This window comes from Gallinula chloropus (genome assembly GCF_964237585.1).
Source record: "Gallinula chloropus genome assembly, chromosome: 2".
Taxonomy (NCBI): domain Eukaryota; kingdom Metazoa; phylum Chordata; class Aves; order Gruiformes; family Rallidae; genus Gallinula; species Gallinula chloropus.
Window position 1 is genome coordinate 46,886,319 of NC_140086.1, and position 23,711 is coordinate 46,910,029.

The following is a 23,711-nucleotide window of genomic DNA, read 5'->3' on the forward strand; positions in this document are numbered from 1 at the left end:
GCAGGGAGGACTTTCTCTACCCATGCTGGGAAAGGAATATAAGAGACTGGCTTCAGAATTATCCTGCCTTTTTGCTCTCTTCCAGTGGAGTAGAAGAGGGGTCTGCAGGAGCTTGCAAGGCTGGACTGTGTCATGAGAAGGTGCTGTTTAGGGGATCTAGGATGTCTGTGTTGTCATAGGAGGCTGGAAGAAGCTGGATTTTGGGACGGAGCGCTTTGCTGTACTTTATATATAGGTTTAGTGATGAGTAGCATTAATGGGATGAAGGATGAGGAACCATTGAGAGGGACAGTTCCTCCTATAAGTAGTTGGGGAAGAGTAATGCAGGTAAATACCAGTCCCTTCCCACATTCCTGGTGTAATAGACACGCTTCAGCATCTTCGTGCCTTCCCAAAAAAAGCATTCTTGAGGGAGATGAGAAGAGAGCTGTAATCTGGCCACCTTTGTGCTGTTCAGTTTGGGATTAATCTTGAGCAAAGCACGGTGTTTCCGTTGGAAAGGAGTGACTCTTTTAGAAAGGTTTCTCTTTTTTTTCTTTTTATTCTTTTTCTTTAATTCTGTAGGTTAACTGTTTTGCATCACAGTTCCCTCACATCCACCTTCCCCTTCTTTACCCCTGTAATGAGGAAGCACGCTCTTTGTCAAAAGGGAGCATGTTATCTTACCCAGCTTCCAGATCGTTATTAAGAGAGAGGGAGGGGGGAGAGATTTGGCGGCGTGTCGGTGGGGAAGGGAACTGTGCCCGCTGTGTTTCACTGGGACCGGCGCCTGGAGTAGAAAAGCAGATGTGTGTGGACTGCCAGAGAAATCGCTGACTGATCCCCGCGCAGTCTGGGTTCGGGGAGCTGAGACAAGACGAGGCAAAGCAGGTATGACTGATATAACCCTGCCAGAGCCTGAGCACCCGCCGTGCCCATTGCAGGCGTCGGGAGCCGGCGTGGGCTCAGCATCCGCCAGGATTGATGCGCCGAGCGTTCGCCGGGGTTGGTGTACTCCGTTTCATTTCTTCCCTTTGACGCCGAACACGAGGAACAAGCAGAAGTTAACTGCTTGGGAGGAAAGCTGGCTATGTCTTTTTGTGTGCTGCCTGTCACCTCTTTGTTTTTTGGTTGGCTGCAAAACCTGAAGCCAAAAGATGATTGAAATGCCTCTCCCCCGGGGGAGGGGGGAGCCCAGCACACCGCACCCCATCTAGTGGCTTAGCCTCAAACTGCCGGCCGGGAGGAAATGCGGCAGCGGGAGGAGGAGGAGGAGGAAGGAGGAGGAGGAGTGCTCCTGTAACTCCTGCCATGGGCTCGGTAGACTTTGGACTTCGCAATATCTCCTCAGCACCTCCGTGGTGCTCCAGAGATGCTGAAGCAGCTGCAGGATCAGGAAGGTGTAAGCTGCTGTCAGACCCGCGGCGGATCGCACACGAGGGACTCGCACCAAGCCTGAGAAGAGCGTTAGCCAGGCAGCGATGCCGAGGCCTCCGGAGTTAGGAAATGTGGGAATCTCACTGCTTCTACAACCTTAACTCAGCCTCTGTTTGCATAAGCATTAAGATATGATCTCTAATGGTATCCCATGCTATTCTTTGTCAAGTCAGTGCACAGAAGGGACGGTGCGGAATTTCTCACTGTATTTTGTTTTCTCTGCTGCTCGGCAGGCGGATCCTGTCTGTCACACGCTACTGAAATCTTCTGAAAACAGAAGATTTTCACAGGGTTTTCTTGATAGAGTTCACAAGAACAGGGGCCAAGTGCTTCATTGATACTCATCGTGTTTTTCACCAACCTCTTTGCGAAGAGCACAGGCTGTCATTGGTCCCAAGGAACAGAGCAGCCAGGAGGCTAAAGTCTTCTTCATTTTGCGGTGTCCATTTCAAGACCCCTCAGATCATGCTTTCAAGGCTACCTCTCCCACATCCTTCAGTTGACAACAGAGAGCACAGAGTGCTTCTGCATATCAGACATGGGGACCAGAGCAGACTCCCTGAAAACGAAGCACATGTAGTTAGCGTTCTCAGAACAGGGGAAACCAGTAGCCTCAGAAAGAAGTATCTCAAGGGGCTTGTCTAGCACCACACTAAATCATGTGGCAAAGGCAGTGACAATTCCTGTCCTCCGGCTTAGGGCACCATTGCCTTAACTGAGAAATCCCATCTGCTCCTGCAGCCTCCAGCCTCCCCCTACACACCTCCCAGAACTGAAGGAACCTCTTGTTCCTCAGAAGCCTTGTTTACTGCTCCCTGCTTTGTGCATAAGGTGGCTTTATCCATGGGCTGTGGCAACATGGTAGGTTAAGCCATTGATGTTATTTGAAGTTCCTTTCCAGCCAAACCCATTCATTCCATGGTTGTGTCTCCTTCATGTCAGCTCTGGAACTCATTGGACTCATGGTTGAGCCTGCTCAGGGCATTAAACCAAAATGAAAATACAGTCTCTCTTGTTTTCTGTGTTATCTTTCCACCAGATTATTGCTTTGAAAGGGCTCACTGGAGAGTGCTGGCATGAAGGAGAGCCTGGATTGCCTGGGCTGTGAGAGGAGCAGGCCCATGGCAACTTTGAGTTAGACCCATTTAAATGGTTTGGCATCATGTGCTGAGGTTGTTCCTTCACAACCCCCGTAAGCTGATGAACTAGCGCTGCTCGTGCATTTTTTTCTTTTTCTCATGGCTCTGCTCTTCTGTTCTACCACCACTGTGTCCAGTTTGTGAGACCACACAGAGAAGCTTAGCAGGGAACAGATCTGAGTTAAATCCAGTGCTCCGTAACAAAGTGTATGTGGTTTCTTGCTTGTTCATTGCTTGGCTGCATGATGGCTGCATCAGCCATCAGGAGGAGTGGTGCAGTGTGTGGGACCAGGGACAGAGAAGAAAGGGCAGAAATGTTTCTTACAGTGGATTTCTGGTGCTCGTGGGACTGAACCTTCAGCAAGATGGGCCGTTGGGAAGTGTCATGGTTACCTGTTTAAGGACCATGCCAGCATAAATAAGCAGGTGCTGGAGGAGATGGGCACCGCATCATCTCATAGTGGCAGTCCATAACTTATAGGTGTCCCACATCTCAACAGTTACATTGGCTTGGAGGAGAAACTGCTTTTTCAAGGTATGCTGAGCAACTGTCATCTAGGCTGGCTTTGCAGATCTGCTGTACACATCTCTGCCTGCATTCAGGCGGTTGCTGGTGACAGGGGAGGCTTTGCACCCTACAAGCCAGGTTTAAACAGCACAAATTTCTTCCCAGCAGTGCTGCGACAGCAGAAGAGTGTGAAGAGTACAGGACTTGGGGCTCTGGACCAGTATTTGCTGCTGTGTTTGCAGATTTTGGCATATCTTCCTCCAGTCCCTGTCCCTTCTGCCACATCTCCTCCAACCTGACGCATCCTTGTCTGTTCATTTTAGTTTCACTCCCTTCTTGAATCCAGTCTCCACCAGAACCTGGTCCCCACCATGGTTACTGGTACATGGAGTCCCAGTTTCATTCACTGAGTCCTCTTTTCCTTTCACCTAACTAGCTGACAGTGGTAATTTTATGAACAATACTGTAAGCCACACGAGCTTGTTCAACAAAAGATGCAAACCAGTTGAGGATACTTAGTTCTCTATGTTTGAAATATATGTGATTAATCATAACAGCTTCCATATACTCCACTGTACATGTCAAATCCTGCAGTCCCACCATGGCTGGTGATTTAAATGAACCTGACCTTTCATCCTGTTTGTCAGCAGTCCGTGACCATGCACTAGTGTGTGATAAGTGAATTATTTGTGCTTCTGTGTGAGCATGGTTCAGCCCATGAATTTTGACACCGCTTGATTTAAATAGCAGCTTCTTGTGGTGTGATATTCAGCTGGGTATTTGATTTTAAGAAACGTGGGTTTGTTTCTGTTTCCTGAGTGGCTGCTTTCTAAACCACAAAAAAAAATTGTGAGGAGACAAAACAAAATTTCTGGTATGAGTGTTCATATGGGGTGATCTTTTTTCTGATCTTCATGATCAGGCATTAGGATACACCTTCTTCACAGCCGTTTTTCTGAAAATACCAACCAGTACTGTTATTATAGAAAGCAGAAGAAAGTTAAGATAAATTTAGTCCAAATCTACTAATGGATTTTGGTTTTCACATATACATTCTCATTTCATCTTCTGTGTATAGATTTACTAAGTGAACTGGGCCAGTTTTACATAAGTATGTGGGTTTGCTACCCAGGTCAAATTTCCTTCTCTGAAGTTGAATTTTGTCTGTGGGTCTGCCATTGCTCTCCCATCTGTGGAGGGAGGGCCTGAGAGGGCAATGTATCCACCTGATTTCTGATGGAGAAACTGGTCTTCGGTGTTACCTAATTTATGTGAATTCCTGTGTTTCCTTCTGTATTTGTTTGCCTAGTCGTTAGTACATTTTAGACTGGGCTCTTACTGTCTATCCTGAGCAAAGAGAACAGTATAAATTATATTTAATTGTGCCCACCATGGAAAAAGTCTCAATGGTATGACACGTGCTTCCTGGTACTTGAAATGACCATTTTGGTGGTGATGAGAATGTTAAGCTCTGCATGGGCATCTCCACATGCTCCAAATGCCCTTGTTTTTCCTCAGGGTGCTGGTAGGGATGTGCAGCATCAGGATAAAGCCTGGGCTGCAGTTCTTGCTCAGACTAACATTCCCACATATGGCTGCTTGTCAGGGCATGGCAGGGTTGATGTTTCCATGGGAACAGGCCTCAGCATGGGTCCAATGTCCATCCAAGAGACAAGGCCAAAGAAAGGACTGGGGACCCACTACAATGTACCTACAAAGGCTCCATCCAGGGAAGGTTTGGATGCCCAGGTCTGAGCTGAAATGGGGCTCCTGCACCCATGGGCAAGTAGTGTTGGGTGAGACCCCAAGCTGGTCAGGGACATTGGGTCTTGTGGGTGTTTTCAGCACCCACACTGTATGTTGTCTGAGCAGCTTGTCCATTAAAGATTAGCCCAGAGTCTTCTTGTGGTCCCTGGCAAGAACTCCTGAGCTTTCTTTAGACAGCCTAGGTACATTAACATAATACTACATGCACTTTTCTGCTTCTGCGTGCTGTGCTTGGGCACACTGGAAGTTAGGCATGTTAGAGTTTCAGACTTTTCTTCAGATATCTGCACAAGGTATATGTCTTCTGGGAAAGAAGGCATTTTTTAAGCTTTTTTTCCTGGTGGTAAGTGTTGGATGGAGCCTTCCACTCTCTTCTGCCTTATGTCTAGTGCTTTAGGTATGCATTGGGCTCCCGTAAACAAAGCCTTTTGTTTGCAAATATTGAAGTATTTAAAAGTGAAAATCCAGAAATCCATAGCAGTGAAGGTTTTGTTTTATCTGTTATGAGTGAACTTAAGTGTCTCAAAACTGCTGTTTTAGTATGGTGAAATACGGACACATCCCTCCTCTATGTAGAATTTTCCAAATGGAAAATCACATTTTTCTCCTCCTTCTGGAATGACTTCAGGACTTAGTGGGAATTAAAAACACTTTTGGTTGCTCTAAAATAATACATTAGTGAAGACTAGAGAACAAGATAGGAAGTACTGAGACAGAGAGAGAAAATGATAAGAGATTCAACTTTTGGGGCAGTGAGGGCCAAGTAAGATCTTGCTGCAGGTAATGAATTCTTTTTAAGACAGGGGTTCCTGAGTGGCACCAACAGGATCTGGCCAGCAGAACACAGTGAGGAATGGAGTTGCCACAGAGCTGGGATGGGGATGAAGATGTTGTGAAGTTTCTAGCTGAGCTGATGGAGTTCTCTCTGGTGCAGCTGAACCAGAGCTATACCAGTTACTTGTTCTCAAACGTGACTTAGAGGCACAGTGCTTCATCCTGATCGCTTTAGGATTTTCTGCTTATGGTGACCGCTGTTGGGTTGTCTCAGGCTTCCCCCACTGAGCTGAGCTCAGGGTCAAGATTGGCATTGGAGCTTTACTAGAAAAAATACTTTGCATGCATTTGCTTGAATTTGGGGTGGCAGGGTGCAGTTTGGCCATGGGAATGTTCACAGGTATCAGCCATCTCCAGTTGACTGTTCTCTTCTTTTAACTTTGTTTCATTGTCACTTGAGCAGAAAATACCAGTGGGTGAAAACCCAGTTCTTTTAAAGGTAATGGCAAAACTCCCACCATGTTCACCAAGGTTAGAATTTCATACATACTGTGGTCACTCTTTCCCCAGTTATTAAATAACAGACAGTTGAATTGAACAATGCACAGAGGGATCCCAGCGTTTATTTATTTAACCTCCTAGGTGGGAAATTACAAGTAACATTCAGTAATAAACACATAATCTTCCTGCAAATGACGTATGACCCAAAGAAAGATGGACAGTATCTGATACTCTGTTCTCAGGAAATAACTGGACCAGCTGTGGTCTGACCAGCGTTTTGGGGAGGGGGTTGGGAATGAAATTAATATCATGTCTCTGCCACGAGCAGACCAGTCTCCTGTAGTGAGTTTGTAGGTGCCTTCTGTCCTGAAAAGAGACATCTTCTCATGTGACTTTGCCCTCCGGAGATCCATGGACATAGCCAGTTTTCAGGTAGCAGTAGTGGAATATTATGTAGGTTAGGCTGTTAATACTGTGGAAGGTCATTATCGACTCCATATGTCCCCTGATAATGACATCCTGGTTCTGGAAGCACACTCTGTGGTCATCTGCACAGGTCATTAGAGATGATAAGTATGACTTTTTGGTGTGTACTGAGTCTTGAAGGGGCTATACTCAAGCAGTGCAGCAGCTGAGGAAGAGATTTCTTGGCTTTCCTCACGGTACTTCCTGTATCCCAATCAGCTGAGCAGTTCAGGACAGTGAAAAAACTATGGAATTTTTTTTTTTTAAAACTTTTGAGAATGAGCATCAAGTGCAGTTTCTGAAAGGAGTTTTTACAGAGAACAGGAATGGCTATGGGGCTGTATTACAGCTTTCAGATCTCCTGAGGCCAGAGTCCATCCCTCCTCCTGTTTTGAGAAAGGCCGTTCCTGTTCTTCCCTTCTTACCTTCTAGTTAGTGTTGAAGTGATGATAAATAGGGTAAGGTGGGTTGTAAGGAGAAGGAGGAACTGAAGACCCCTTGAATATTGTATGGAGAACAACCAGATGCTGTTTCCTAAAGTGTAGTTGTCTGAAGCTAAGTAAACCAGGGTAAGATGAACAGCACATGTTATTGCTTCTTATGTCACCCCCATACCAAAGTTGAAAGCGCCTTTGGAACATTATTGCATATGGCTCAACTCAGGCATTATGCTTGAGACTGGTTTCATGAACACTTGTCTGTAAGTTGTAGACTCTGATTTTGAACTTAGGTGCTTTTCATTAGCTAAGGTTTGGCATATGTGAGTAGTTTTTGCCTGGGACAGCTGTCCTGATGTGCACAGTGCTGCTGTGTCTTCCACCTTCACCTGTGCCTGAAGAACATCCATGAGTGTCTCCTCCTGCACAGTGTTACTGATGTTTGTGAAGTATTTCTTAGCAAACACCACTGTTGTCTTGGATTCTACTGCCTTCCAGATGATTCTCAAGTAGAAATCACCCATTTGGTTTTGACCTTGAAAGCTCTGCACGTTACATATCTGTACCTGAGGAATTGCTTCCCACCTTACTGAAGGTCTGCTGCTGATTAAACATAAATTGCAAGGGAAGGGGGCTGGTGGGGGTCTTGTACTCAGTAGGGCTGCTCTTGGCCCAGGAAAGTACGTTTGTTAACCATGGGCCTCCTGAGCTTTGGAAAGCATCTGTGAGGGGCAGGGTCTTAGAGGAGGGTGTTTCTGCCCACGCTGGCTGATCTGTTTATGTTCATCCATCTCTCATAGTTCTCTGGCACCCATCACCTTGGTAGCTGAGCGTGTTTCTCGGATGACCATGGGTTTTTTTTTTCATCTTCTCCTTCCTTTTTAAATCAGTCTTTAATAAAGTTGAGAATTCTTGCACAGGATTTTATAAACATGTGTTATTAAATTTGAAATCTGTTTTGAAAGTGCCTCTATCCTACTCCCTCCTAGTAAAGTGACCTTTTTAAATGGAGGGAAGTGGGTTTAGATGACAGTCATGATAAATGCGGTCATGTTCACTCAATAAAATAAGGCCCAGTGCATTTGAGGATAAATCAGTGAAATGTACAGCCCCACCTGTCTGTCTCCATCATTCATTTCCACTGTCACTTTCACAGTGGCTGATGGATCACAGTTGCTGTAAAATTAGACAGCCTTTAATCTCATTTCATCCTGATTAGCTTCTCCTTACCCTTTCCCTCTAACTCACTGACTGACACGCTAAAAACTCGCACCGGGCTGTGTTTGAGCGTGGCGTACAAACTTCTCTTCAAATACCCTTTCTGTGGGGCAGGCAGGTGTTCCACACACTTGAAATCAGAGAAATCTGAAGATGGGATTTTCACATTTTTAAAGCAACACAACAGACAAAGGCCTGTATAAAACCAACGAAAGCAGGAGCCTGGCCATACTCTGCAGTGGGCCAAATTCTTCCTGTTACACCCCGGCAAGCACAGTGAGTTTGGGAAGATTGTTCCTACAAGAGGCTGGATTTAGCATGCCTACTTGCCACGTAATTTTGACTGAATGTATGAAAAGTCCAGTCCTGTGTGGGTCTGTGTATATAAGGAATTAGTGTTTACAGCATGAGTTTTCTGGTGCTTTCAAGGGATGTTTTGCAGCAGTAAAAAAAATGGTTCATTCCCATAGTTTTTATGTCTATAAATATATATGTCATGATTCTGAGGGACCCTGGAAGTGGTCAGGGAGAAAGACTGCAATGTTGGCAATTTCACAAATTCAGCGTCAAAACTCCCTCCCTCTTAGGTGTCCACAGTATTGCTCCATCCTCCCTGTCTTCTCTAGCCCCTTGAGCAGATTCAGGAGGCCGAGAAGAGAGTTTTCCCCAAAGCTCAGTGGGAAACAAAGGCCATACTAAAGGTCTGCAGTGTTTTATTGCAGTCACCTTTCCTTCTGAGGCCCAGACACTACCCTCCTTTCGAAGACAAGATTCCCTTTAGCTTTCACATGAGTTACAGATGGTAGTTTGGGTCATTTGGGCCCAATCCCCTATCAGTGGGAACGTTGCCATCAAGTTAAGTAGGAAGCAGGATTAAGCCCTTAGTTTTCAAGGTTTAATTATGATCGTAAGTGTGTGAGTCTTACTGCATAGTTTATATGCATGGGAACAGCAGAAAAGCTTAAAATATAATTTCTTCCTCTACTGGCCCTGTTTGTGTCAATATGGAGGATAAATAAACAATGAAAAATTAAAACACAACACGTGAAAAATATGCATGTGTGCTGCCTGGAGACAGTTCTTTTCATAGATGCTAGATCTCTCCAGATCAGCCAACAGAAGAGCCAGGTTGTGGGTACAACCACTGGCTTGGACCTAATTGGAAACCCTAACAGATTAGGGAAGAACTGAAGCCCCTGAAGACGCATCCTGGGGAGTCTGTTGCTGGAGAGGAGTAGTCCTAAAAATCATCTAAGAAAAATTGCAGATTTCCCATAGGACACCCAAATTCCTTATGTAGTTGAAGCATCTGCAAAATCAAGGGAAGTACTGGGGTTTTGAGAGAGAAGATTTTAAAATAGGAAGATGTCTGAGATTATATGGGGGCTAAGAAGATCACCTTTTTTTTCATTCTTTCATCCCACTGTAGGAATCTATAGGTCGTATAAAATCTTATGCAGTGCCTAGCATGGGATCACTTCCCAGTTATATAAAGTGTACTAGTGACAAATAACCTTAATTAATGAACTTTTACTGTACCTGGCTACCCAATTTAAGAATTGCTTCACTTACATGACTTGTAAGAGCACAGACTATGAAAATTATATTCGACCTTTACTAGAAACTAAAAACGTACCTTACTTATTCATCATTGCCTTGGCAAAAACTTCAGTAAGAAGCTTAAATGAGCCCACTTGATCTTTAAGAAAATGTGTCCTAAATAACAAAGCTGTGCGTATTTCTTCTTATTATTATTTGCATATGCTATACTGCACAACTGCATTCTGAGAAAAATAAAAGATAATAAAACAAATGAAATGAGAGATATATCACCCAAAATAATCCAAGTGTGAGATAGGCTGCTTCTTTTTCTTTTTTCTTTTTTTTTTTTTTTTGGCATTGGCAAAAGAGCACAAAGTAAGAGCTGGCCCTGAGTCATATTGATTTCCCACTGCACTGGTTTCCTAAGTGCTCTGTTGATCCGTGTCAAGCAATAAGTTCCCTGCCTGTACATGCACATCACCTCCCCATTTGTCCTCACCTAGATTTAAGGTGCCCATATGATGAGCTGAACAAGGACATCATTTTTCCTACTGATGTCACTGGGCCAAAACTACTCTATGTGGTATGATAACTACTGCTGTGTAAGTTCATATTTGCCATAGAATATCACAATAATGCACCACAAAAATCTGTACATATTATGTATAAGTGAGCCCTTATTTCTGTGTCTCAGTACTCACAGTGGAAAAACTAAATTTAAAAAAATGGATTCTTTAGACTGTAGTTGGTCCCCAGTAATCCCAACACCTCCAAAAAAAAAAAAAAAACCAAACCCAAAACAAATGGGATATTGCAAACCTAATGCCACTGTTTTGATCTTTGTTAACAAAAGGCTTCCTGATTAGATGAATAGAAAATGTGTGGTTGTGCTGCTAATGACATTGTACAGGAAATTAAGCGTATACATTTGGAAAAGGCATTAAATCAGCAGGACCTTAATTTAAAAACTTAAAACTGTATGGAAATGCAGCTTGTTCATTGCAGTGTAATAGAAAGCTACTGAACACACTGACTCTTCTTGTGGAAACATTACCAGCAGAACAAAGCTGGGCTGAGGTTTTTTAATGTTTCCTAGCATACTAGGATTCTTAGCATCTGCTCATTTTCAGGGAAATATCAGGCAACTGCACCCCTTTATATAAGTTGGTTTTATACAGCAGGTAGGGGTGTGCCAAAGGGCCAAAATTAGCAGCTTTTTTCCCTCGATTATTTGCAAGATTGAATAACATAAGATTACTAATAAGTGGCTTTGTCTGCTGGTAATTTGGAGGATGGTGCGTTCCCCTATTATTTCATACAGATTTAATCCCAGTGTTGTTTTTTGTGTCTTTGAAAATACATGATGCAATCAGTGCCCTGAGCTGACCAAAAATTTTTGCTTTCCTTGCAGTTATGCCATATAACAGTGCCCATCACTGTGTTGTGGAAGTGGAAAACTTCTTGTTCGTGCTGGGAGGAGAAGACCAATGGAATCCTAATGGTATGTACAGAACACTAAAAGGCACGGGCAGCATTTGCCTTCCTGTGTTGTCTGTCTGTCTGATGTAGCTGTTAGTGAGGGGGGTTTGAGGACCTAATTGTTGAACCTTGCAAAGGCTACTTTTTGATACTGGAGGAATAAATATCTGGTACTTTAACATTAGCATCTCCGTCATTCATCAGCTCCCGCATCCCTTGAGAAATGCCACAGGCAGCAGAACAGCCTCTTTCAAGTGCATGCACCAGGCAGCAGCTGTTAAGAATTTTAACCTTCATTTCCAGTCTCCTTCCAGTCATAATATAATAATGCAATTGCAGTAGATGAATGCTTCTTTCCTATTGTCAAACCAAGATACTCGCAGCTAAAGTTGTTAATGTGTTAATTATCTAGTCTCTGAGATTCTTAAACTGGTCCTTTTTTCAGTCTTGTGCAAGAGCTTCTCGTATAGATTATCTGCTGCTACCTTCTTTGATTTGATTACTTCATAAATTTACCGCAAAGAGAAATTAAACAATTTAACAGGCTTCTGAGCAAAGCAAAAGGAGAATACCATGCCTTGCAAAATTCACCAAATTGTCAAGACATTGTTAAAAAGCTTGCACACGAAGAAAGAGTTGTAGTTGTAGCAGCCTGTGTAACAGAGATAATTATGACTGAGAAACCATAAAACAGCTTGCAGGTACACATTTTTACTTTAAAACACCAGAGGATCCAGCTGAAATTACATATACTGCATATATTTTATTGTGAATGCCCCATTTCAGCATCTGCACTAAACCAAATTATAGAAAATTGTTACATCTGTTCACTTCCTAAAACCTGAGACAAACAATCCCGTCCACCCCATAAGCATATTTCCGGTGTAGTTAAAAATATCACTAAGTGTCTTAGGAGAAGAGCCCTTCAGCTCTGTTGCTGAATCTCCTCTGTACTAAGCAGGAGCTCGCGTGGTATCATTAATGGCAATTATTATGAGGAGCATCAGCCACATCCAACAACTGAGGGCCCCTGTTGTGCTTGGTGGTAGGCATATGGATAATAAGAGGCAGACCTTGTTCCAGACAGTTTATAATTAAATGGCCATGTCACATAAAGGATAAAAGAAAAGAAGTGTAATTACCCACAATTTAAAGACCTGGAAACTGAGTCGCAAAGTTGGTGGAGAGATGTTAGAAGGGTTGCATCTCTTGCATCTGAGGTAGGAGTTGAGCACAGTTGTTCATGAGATCATGAGGTCTAAGGTCGCCTAGCTCAACGGCTGAGCAGAAGATGCTGCTGGAGATGTCTAACAGCTTCCTTATTCTGAATAATAAGGATTCCTTCTTAATCAGAGCTGTGATTTTTCTGTAGGGAAGATAGGAATGAAAGAGGTAGGAGCATTGCTGATACTGACCTCTTTACAAACTTACCCCGAGGGAAATGGATCTTACTGTTCACAAAAAGCATACCTGAAATCATGAACTACATCCTGTGCTACTGTTGGGCTAGTTCTTTCTTGGAACTGATTTGCTCTAAATGCACAGCTACATGGGAAGTGCTTACACCTACCTGCCTGATTTTATGTATTGCCTGCTATCCTCATAGCACAGAGGGGGCTTCAGATGGACCTCACTGGAACTGACTTGCCAGAGCATTACAAGGCTTTTGGTTTGAATGGGAATGTGCCAGGTGTTTTTCCAGGAGACAGAATTTTCCTTGAGATGGGGGAAAGGGAAGGAAGGAGAGGAGCACCATTTATGTCTTTAGCCATCAGACCAGCAGATGCTTGAGCAGCTGAGTGAGTGGACCCCATGGATCTCCCATGCTGCCTCCGTGCTGCTCTTTCACTCCTTGACAACCCAGACAGCACAGGAGACATTTTTTCTCACTTTTTTACATCCTCCCATGGCTGTTGCCTTTCCAGTCACAAGGGATTCCTGCACAAGTAAATGCTGATGAGAGCAAGTTGCAGAACACAGGTGTGGATTTACGACCAACTTCAGAGCCCTTCAGCTTTTGGCATGGCTGCAGAAACCTTCCTGTAGAGAGCGGAGAGCAGCATCTGCCTCCTTTTGTCCCGTTGTCCTGATTTGCTAATCCTGATTTCTGATCAGTTGTCACAGTCTCTATGGCAGGTGCTCTCCTACGTGTAACCTCACTGGTAAGCAAGGCAAAATAATAGATACAGTTCTTTGTCAATCTGAAGTCCAGAATTAATCTGGAGTCACACCAGTTGCACCAGGCAGCTGAAGTGGGTTCTCAAGTCCTTTTTCTGCCATCACAGGCATCATATAGTCCCATTTTGTAAATTTCCTAAGCTCTATTCAAAAAGCAGTTGGATTTTTAGCCCTTGCTACTCCTGTTGGAAAGCTGTTCCAGACTCCAATTGCTCTCAATGACTAGGAGCCTTATTCTAATTTCCAGTAAAATGTATTCTTTGACTGTCTAAATCACCTTGTTCTCATGCCAGAGTTGGCCTTTAGCTTAATAGATTTTCCCCTCTGGAGATTTGGTCCTCTGATGTATTACAGACAGCGCTCCTATCCCCTTTCAGCTTTTGTTTTCCTAGGTGAAACAAGCCAAGTGCTTTATCTCCTGCCATAAGGTAAACTTGTCCTGTGACTGCAGTAGCTCTTCTCTGTGCCTGTTCTGGTCTGATTTCGCCTCCCTTCCAGTGAAGTGAACAGATTTGTATGCTCCAGGCTCATCCTTCCCTTTCCACCCTGGGCTATACAATTTTCTACATACGTGGTATTTGTAGTGAATATGTGTATCACATACTAGGAGGCCAAGATCCCCAGATCGTGGGTTTGTATGGCAACAATGAAAAAGCTGCTGTACAGCCAGTGACCACTGGAGTCCCCAGTAACCCTGAAAAATCAAGTGAATAGGGCAGCATTAGGACCTTCTGCTAGAAGTCCAAACTTACTGTCAATACTTACATTGTTTTAAAAACCTGTTTTTTGTAATAGAAATAGAATCTAATAGTTATCCTACATAGTGAGACTGAGGGCCAATCAGATGCTTGCTGTTTCTGTTTTACTGTTTACTGAACCTGTGTATCTCCATGCCTCTTTTCTAAACTGTATAGACTGAAGGAATTCAGACAGGGAGCAAGAAGAAAGCCTCGCTGCACTAAACCCAGCCGCCAAGTGACCAGTTGCCCTTAGTGTATGTGGATCTCACCAGATGCCTTGAGATGTGCTGGAGTGGTGTGTTCAGCATAAAGGGCTTTGGTCATTGAGTACCACCACATTGGATTTGAAGGGAAATGCTGTGTTATTCATCAGTCTTCTGCTTTACCCTTCTCATGTAGAACAGGCTTACACATAGTGAGGGACTGAGTTTGCTTCCAGATGGAGTGGTCAGCTTGGGTTCTCTCTCTGTTCCACTGTAGAACATGATCTTAAGGTTATGATGAATTCTAGCGGTGTCATAACTCTCTACAGTCTTGATGGTCTATTTACACATGCTGAAGTCAGTGTGGAATGAACAAGCAAAGCAAGCCAGTCCTACAGAAGCTTTTCTGATGCAGAAATATTCAGCTTGTAGAATACCCAGTGACCATTTACAGAGCTGTGGCATGCGCAGTTGGGTTGTTCTGCTGGCCTGTGAAGCCACTAATTCAATTTTTTAGTCACACATACATAAACAAAGGTTTCTGTTTCTGAGATCCTCATCTGTTGAAGTCTCAGGTGTTACAGGAAATTGCCATGCACTCTCTTGCTTCAGTTTTCTTGCTTTGATGTCAATCTGCATGCAAAATAAGGTGAAATCTTAATATCGTAGAGACATGAATACAGTTCTTGGGCTTGACAGCAGGGATAAGCTAGTTAGCTGGTCTGTGTTGCTCATGTTTCATATTTTAGCTAACACACTTGGAATAAAACTCCAAGAGTGTATTCCCCCTTCGATGCACATGTGTAATTCCTTTTAACTTAACACTGAAAGTACATGGTAGAATAAACCATCTAGTGCAAACACTGCATACCCCATGCTGATGGCTTATGCAGCTCCTGGTTATTTGCACAAGGTTTTTTTACTGTGTTCCACATAGAGATGATGTGAAGAGAAAGAAAAACACATGTTCTCCCTTTTTTTTACCTGACACAAAATACTCTAGTCATAAAAAGACCGTGGGGATGCCCTCTTTTGGGCAGTAATTTTGTTTAGTGTTGTGATTTATTGTGGCTGTGAAAGTACCACAGCATCTATAAGTAAATTTAAATACCAATTTTCAAGATCTTATTACAGAGAGCAAGAATAATCTCTTATCTGCTTTTACTGCTAACAATTGCTAATTCAAACCTTGCAGTGCCCCATTTGTTGAATTATTACTGTACACATAGTGTAATCATACATTGTTGTAAAAGGGGGAACCCTTCATAAAAGCTGTCAACTTGTGAAGTGTATGTAATATATATTACAATCATGATGTTAAATACATGAAACAAACAGCTGAGTGTCAAAATAATCTGTCTTTACAGGGAAGCACAGTACAAACTTTGTTAGCCGGTACGATCCCAGGTTTAACAGCTGGATACAACTTCCACCCATGCAAGAGAGGTAAAAACCTACTACTACCTGTTGTTCAATGTATGTTTTATCACCCTGGGAGCAGCTGAGGTTTGTGGGAGTACAGAGGCCTACAGGAGCACTGAAAATGCTGGGATAAAACTGCTGCAGGCAGTTGCATCCCATTTTTCTCCTAATTTTTTTAAACTTTCCAAACTCAAAACTCCTGATGCCAAACCCTGCAGTACTAACTCGTGCAATGTAATGGGGGACTTGGTGCCATTGCTGGTCTCCTGACTACAGTCTGAAGGGTTTTTCTGAAGTCTTCATAGTGTCCTGTCGTGTTGCCTGACTGAGGGAAGTGTCATGATAAGTCATGCAGCAAATGATCAGTATCACCAGATACCTTACAGGGAACTGAAACTTTTGCATGTTGACCCCATCTTGTTTCACCCTGCCAGCCATGAAGAGCTCTCCTCGCTCAACATGTGTCACCTTGCCAGAGGACTCCTAATCCTAGGTGGTCTTCGAGTGAAGTTGCTGTCAGATAATGCAGATTAGCACATAATGTAATCTTAACTGTGTATCAAAGGGCAGAGGTACATGTAGTGACTGGTAAAGGTGATGTAAACTCTAGATGCCAAATCCTACCTTGGCAGGTAAAAAGTCCCCCAAAACTGAACTGAATGATGCGTGTTTCCTAAGAAGAATCTCAAAGGGAGAAATCCAGTGTTATAATGTTGGTTTAGGAAAGAGCATTCAGTCTCCATCCTTCAGTTCAATACCCATCTTCTCATGGATCTAATGTCCAAGAGATCTCACACCACCTTTCTGAGACACTTCCTTATTCAGTGTGTTGTCACTGTTACAGCTCTTTTTCTGTTGGCTCCCTGCAGTGTTTAGGTGTCTGTCAGCCATAGATATATATTGAACTCAGAACAACCTTGTCATTCATGGTGTGTATTACAATATGCATCGAAATACGCAGCTTCTGCCTCAGAAGGCTGTCAGATAATGCATATTAGAGTAGCCTCAGATGGCAGAAGTAGGTAGTTGAGGGTTGGGAAGAGGAGACAGTAGTAGTTTTTCCACCTCTGCAGTAGCTGGCTGTGTCTCACTAGAAAATCCGCTTACAGTTGCCGGCACTGAGTATGACTTTGTCTTGTGCTCTGGTGGGAGCTGCTGCCTTTGGCCAAGAATGAGAAGCACTTTGTAATTGCTTAGCAGATGCCCAGTAGCAAAATGTAATGTATTAGCACCTCAGTTCTTTCCCGTGGTGTTTAAATATAATGGTCTACTCATACACGGTTCCTATGACATCGTTAACTGTCACCTCTTCTGTTCAGGTTAGATGACTCATAGGGCTACCCATTTTTTTTTCTATAAAGACTCCTGAGCATTTGGGCTGTTGTTGGAAAACTGGGATTTTCAAATTACTTTCTAAAATGTTTTTAACAGTTTATTTGCTCATCCCTAATGGTTTCCTCAGAGTTGCTGCAGCCTTTAGAGGTGGGGTCTGCCCACTTTTTAGAAGATCATAGAAACAAGAGAAAGCTTTCGTGCATCTGCTTTCCCAGCTCCTTTAGTCACATAAAGTTCCCTTTAAAGTTCCCTTTTTTTCCCCCTAGGAGTACAGGGTCACGCCCCGTCTCTGCTGGCATAATGCAGGCACCATTGACAAGACAGACTGTTTAATGGGTTTTCTGAGTCATTATGGTCCATCAAGTCAAAACCTACTTAGGAATTTTAGTCTGAGAATAATTGGCTGGATAGACTATAATGGCTTCTTTGAAATGACTGCCAGGTAAATGTAGGTCTCATTCACAGGCAGTATATTCTCAAGTTGAAAATCTCTATGAAATATCTGATGAGTAAACTTTTATCTCATATGCTAAAATCCATATCTGATTGATTATACTGCATGAGCTATAAAGAAAAGTCTAATCCCATTATGGATTCAGAGGCGTCGGTGTATTTTCTTTAAAGCCAACTTTGTTGTCTTTTTATTCGATGAACATCTCAAAAATACATGCTTTGGAAAAGCATGTACTGTAGTATTTCAGGCATGCATTGTTTAGAGAAGCAGTGAATGACTCATCAGCTTTTGAAATGCACAGCTGCCTGATGATGCAATAACAACGGGATGCTTTTTGGAGAGCAGCTCAGTTAAATTAATGCGCCTCCTGATTGAGAAGTCTTTGTAGCAGTCCTGTCTGAACTTGTGGCATCAGCCTCAGCTGGACACCTCAGTCAGTACTTTTACATCTCGCTAGCACAACCCAAAGCTGGACAAAGTGTGTGGAACATAATAGCATCTAAACCATTTTTTTTTCTTACATTCTGATTTTTTAAGGTTTGGGGGTTTTTTTTGTTTGTTTGTTTAAAGACAAACAAAAACCACAACATTGTACCAGGGCCTGAAGAAGCACAAGTGGAAGTGAGCAAGGCAGCATTCTCAGTGAGGCCAAGTGAAGTGAGAAAAGAAGCCACAGAGAAAGAAATAAAACAATTTAACCATTTACTTCAGTATTTGATTTCAATGATAGCAATGTTTAACCTCATTGACATGACTTTCTTTCATGGTTTGGCTCCAGCCAGGTGCTGAGCACCACATAGTTGCCCTCTCTAAGAGGAGGAGAGAGGACAAAATCAAAAAAACCCAAACCTCACAGGCTGGGATAAGGATAGTTTAGTGGGACAGCAGAGAGAGAGAGATGACAATAATAAGACTTTATAACAAAATATACAAAATGGGTGTAACTGGCATGGAATACCCTTTTTGGCCAGTTTGGGTCACCTTCCTGGGTGCATCCTACCCTTCTCGTTAACAGGGCAGTATGAACAACTGAAAAGTCCTTGACTGCTTGGCAACAACTAAAACTTCAGTATGTTACCAGCACTGCTCTTATCCTGACTCCCACACACAGCATTACACTGGCTGCTAGAAAGAATGTTAACTCCATCCTAGCCAAAACCAGGACACTTTCACTATAAAAAGCAAAACATACACTCTGAAAGTGACTCTGGAATCAGGTCCAGATAATGAGATGATCAGTAATAGCATAATTTTAAAACTCAAACTGGTAGCTGTATTTCTTCTTTCAGGGCATAAATCCATCATCTGTGGAAATCAGAAAGAAATTCTGCCCTTCTATGTGTGTGTACTTCCAAGAAATTAGTTGGGTTGATTATTGAGTGAAGGGATGTGAAGGAAAAGCATTTCAGAGACCAGTGAACATTCAGTACTTGCAAGTCCTGATGAAAACCACAAAATAATTGTCTTCTTGTCCATCTTCAGATCTTGAAGTGCATTCCAGTAATCTGATTAGAATGGGTAGTGACTTCCCAGTTTTGTGGGGAAAGCTCTTGTGCAATGATGGCTATTTGAATCCAAATCATATTTTACAGCACTTTAAAAAGTCATCACTTAATAGCATGACCCTCACACACCTTATCCTTGAAAAGTAAAAAAACAGAAAGCTTAAAATATTTGTGACAAGAGCTGCTGAGTGAATATTCGTATCCAAGCAGAAGAGTGAAGCGTGCTGACACTTTCATTTTTGCTCCTTACAGTGACACTGTGTGGATGAAACCAGGAGTACATGTACAGAATAATGTGGGTGAAAACCTGGTTACAATAGTAACGCCTGCAAGTTGTACCTACCTCTGTTTATTAAACCTGAACTAAAAATGACCCCGCGGTCAGAGCAGTTCGGTGATGGGCTTGTTAGAGGACCTGCACAAGGATAGATGAGCAGATGTGTGAGCACCCCAAGCCTTGACAACGGGCACCCTCTGGGTTTGTGCCTTGTGGCTGCAGGACACTGGAGGTTTGGAGAACGTGTGCCCACGATTGCCTCGAACACCTATACCCCCTGTCACATTAGAGTGAAATCAGCCAGCGGGTTTTTGTTGAGGTGACAACACTCAAGCAGTCATGGGTACACGTACAGTGTCATCAAGTAAGCTTTGTTTCCATAGAAAATCAGGCTAAAAACATAGATGCACAATTTGCTGCCCGACCATGCAGAGCAATATGTGCCATCAGCTTCTCTCTGCCCATTGACAGATAAATTAAGTGGTCTTACTTAATTCGTCAGCTGAGCTGGAGGTACTTAGCAGCACTCCTGTCCTCCTGATTGCATCTTTTCTTTTGGTAGCCCTGTGCCAGTGCTCCTGCTCAAGAAAAGGGGTGTTTCTGCTCAGGGAAGGGGACAGCAAAGAGGTGGAAATCAGGTCCTCATCAGCCAGGACGAGGAGCCCCATCAGGTGCTGTGGAGCAGGGCTGGGCTGTCAGATCTAGGCCTTCCCATGCCTGACCTGCCTGCTTGTCTCCGGGCTTGCACGCCGCTCCAGTTTCACCCAGGAGAAAATTTGAGGCTTGGGACTGACAATTCTTCTCATTCCATATTTTGTACAGCTCTTTGTCCTAGCCTAGCTGTGTGATTTCGCAATTTTCTTTCTCATTTCATTGCAACTTAAAATTCAAGGCCTCCACCCTGGTAAACTCTCCTTCTGCTGAATAACCCAGGGACCTTTCCCTGGAAGTGGATTATGCCAACAGGGTCTCTCAAAATTTTCTGCTGCTCTATTTTTACATCAGCAACACTTCACCGTTAATTTTGGAGGCACTAGGCAGACAAATTAATACATGCCTAGCAGTCCTGATCAGAAAAATTAATTATTTTCCTGCCTACCTGAGATGCATATGAAAGCGGACAGGTGGCTAAAACTTTTCTCAGAGTTAGTTGGATGGAGCCAGATCTCTTTTGTGGAAAGGAAATGTAACACTGTGCCAAGCGTAGGAAAAGTTGTTCTATTTGCAGTACTGCAGAAAGAGGGAAAAAAATGATAATTGAAGACAAATTTTGATGATGTGGTTCTCTTAGTAAATTGGGAACAATGACCCTTGAAGGACCATAAAGAAAGTGAATGTCAAGATAATTTATTATTGTTACATTATCTACCTCATTTTTCACTTTGTCTTACTGAGTTGTTACATCCCTTACAAGGTAATGCCCCAAACATTAATGAGCACCTTTTTATCTTTCACGAGTGGGGAAAAAAAGCAACAAACAGCTTTGAAAAGGGCTATTTTATGCCAAATTTATGTGTGCTTAATTGTTTTGACACCAAAAGTAAAGTATTCATTTGATATGGAGCATGTATGTGATTAGCAAAGCCGCCACTGTCTCTAGGGTAGCTGTAAGCATGTGAAGCTCCTGGACACTTCTCCCTGAAGTAGCATTTGAAGGAGCAGCTATCTCAGGGAGTCAGCTGGAGGGGGGGAAAAAAACACCATGTTTGACACGGCTAATTGGTTTGCTGTTGGCTTGTTTTGTTTTGTTTTGCCCTGTCCTCCAGGAGAGCCAGTTTCTACGCCTGTCGCCTTGACAAGAACTTGTACGTCATCGGTGGGAGGAACGAAACTGGCTACTTGTCCAGCGTGGAGTGCTACAACCTGGAGACAAACGAGTGGCGTTACGTGTCTTCGTTACCACAGCCTTTGGCAGCCCACGCAGGAGCCGTTCACAATGGCAAGATATATATTTCAGGCCAGTGTCTGCTGTCATTCCTGCTATGTAACAAAAAAACCCCACCCCAGAACCCAAACCCACCACCACCAAAAAAACCCACCCAAAAAACCACCCCAGACCCCCCAGAACCCAAAACCATAGAGCTAAATTCCTGCTGCAGTGCAACGCCTTCTTTACATTAATTAACAGAAGTCTATTTACTTTGCAGGAGGTGTTCACAATGGAGAGTATGTCCCCTGGCTGTACTGCTATGACCCCGTGATGGACGTGTGGGCCCGAAAACAGGACATGAACACAAAGAGAGCAATCCACACTTTGGCTGTAATGAATGACCGACTGTATGCAATTGGAGGAAACCATTTGAAAGGTCACACTTTTAATAGCAAAAAAGCATTTCAGTGTCCCCCATCTCCTGATAAAGAATATTTTTGTTCGACAGTCATTGTTAAATACATTAAAAAAACAGGCGACACAATTTAACAGGACACTTGAGCCAGCAATTTTAAAAACATTTTATGCAAATTATTTTAAAATTATAACAGTACATTAAATATATGAGTAATGAATGCTTTAGATAATAAAAATGGGAGCTTCCATTACTCAAAGGCATGGACAATTTGTCATTACCAAGAATTCAATGAAACAAACAGATTATTCTTTGACCCGAAAGTACCAGCAATATTTTCCTCTGTAAATCATTTTCCAAAATGTGCAGTTAGAGAGAGCTTTATTCAGAGCTACACACAAAAACAAGCTCTTGATTTAATGAAGATAAAAAAAACCAAACCAAACCTCCAGCCATTAAATATTAAGACTAGGCTCTATAGATCCCTTTTTAGTATTAAATGTAGCTTGTTAATTGCAATTCTTTTTAGATGTCTCTTGTTTTCATCTTTTGAAAAGGTCTCATATTAAAATAACTATTGCTTAGGCATCTGCTCCCTTTGTCTTAATACCTACATGCTGTTGCTGTTACCGCTAAAGAGATTCTGCTTAATCCAGCCACTTAGACAAAAAGCACAGCTCCTGCTCCTTTCTCCCCTGACAATATTTGACAGTTTATATTACTTTTTTTTCCTTTCTCCTTTCTTGCCTGTTTTTTTAATCTTAAAAAGAGAAAAAAAGCCTCATAACAACAGAAGAGAAAATTACAGTGAAAAAGAAAGTGATGTGAACTACCAGTACCACTGGGCTGGTGCCTGGATGACTCCAGCACTTGAGTGGCTATGAAACCACATGCTTGTTTTGAAGACCTGAAAGCCTGGGCAGGATGTAGGGCCCAAATTCTCAAATGTCAATTTTCCCTGGTAAATAGTACTGGTGCATAAACCCCTGCAGCCAAGGGCAGGGCTGCTGTGCCTCCACTTCCCACTCACAGCTGCTATGGGTGTTCGTAGACCCTTACAGCATCCAGCAAATCTTGTAGAGGCTTCGGAGTTCCATAGTGTTGGCTTTTTCTCCTACTAAATTGAAAGCTGATGTCACAGCCCTCCTACAGCCAAAGAAGATACTTTGGTTTGCGTAGGCTTGAATTGTTTCTACCCTGCCACCTTCTTTCTTCGCTCAGTTTCACCTGCTGTCCTCTGGGAAAGAAGGAACTTCTTATAAACTTCTTTCCATTTTTGCCTCTGCAACTGTTGCCCTAGGTGCCTTTGCTACCTATGAAACTCTGGTAGTGAGAGGTATTTAACACCCAGGGTTCTAGAAGGAAAACTTATTTGTTCTGTAGAGTGAAACAAAGGAGGAGCTGCAAGAAAAGTGGGGAGGGAGGGGACTGAAGTTCGGTTTAAATGCTACAAATCCTCCAGCTGGGTGGGAATAGCAAGGCTCCATGGCAAAGCCCTCCTTTGTGAAGCTGAATCTGTACTCTAGAGTTAGCAGCGCATTTACTGCATCGTGGGCACACTGCAGTTTATCAGGGAGGTTTTGACAGAGTCCAGGTGCAATTTGGTGGCCTTTCTATGGCCTCTAGTCATAGAATCATAGAATGGTCTGGGTTGGAAGGGACCCCAAGGATCATAGAGTTCCAACCCCCCTGCCACAGGCAGGGACACCAACCTCCAGGCCTGGATCTACACAAGGTTGCCCAGGGCCCCATCCAACCTGGCCTTGAACACCTCCAGGGACGGGGAATCCACCACCTCTCTGGGCAGCCTGTTCCAGCACCTCACCACTCTCTCCATAAAGAGCTTCCCCCTAATATCTAATCTAGACCTTCCCTCCTTTAGCTTTAATCCATTCCTCCTTGTCCTGCCATTGTCTACCCTTTTAAAAAGTTGATTCCCCTCCTGTTTGTATGTTCCCTTCAGGTACTGGAAAGCTGCAACGAGGTGCCCCCCCGCAGCCTTCTCTTCTCCAGGCTGAACAAGCCCAGCTCCCTCAGCCTCTCTTAAGAAATTTAAAGCAACAAAA

General features: G+C 43.2%; 1 protein-coding gene across 1 annotated transcript in view; it reads left to right on the forward strand.

Moving 5' to 3' along the window:
• KLHL14 (kelch like family member 14) overlaps nt 1–23,711 on the forward strand; it is a gene marked incomplete at both ends in the record, with an annotated part of 58,184 nt that overhangs the window by 32,772 nt on the left and 1,701 nt on the right. Inside the window, 4 exons of the mRNA XM_084260464.1 lie at nt 11,179–11,268; nt 15,735–15,813; nt 21,127–21,317; nt 21,508–21,666. Coding sequence (XP_084116590.1) covers nt 11,179–11,268; nt 15,735–15,813; nt 21,127–21,317; nt 21,508–21,666 — 519 coding nt within the window. The remainder of the gene's footprint in view (nt 1–11,178; nt 11,269–15,734; nt 15,814–21,126; nt 21,318–21,507; nt 21,667–23,711) is intronic.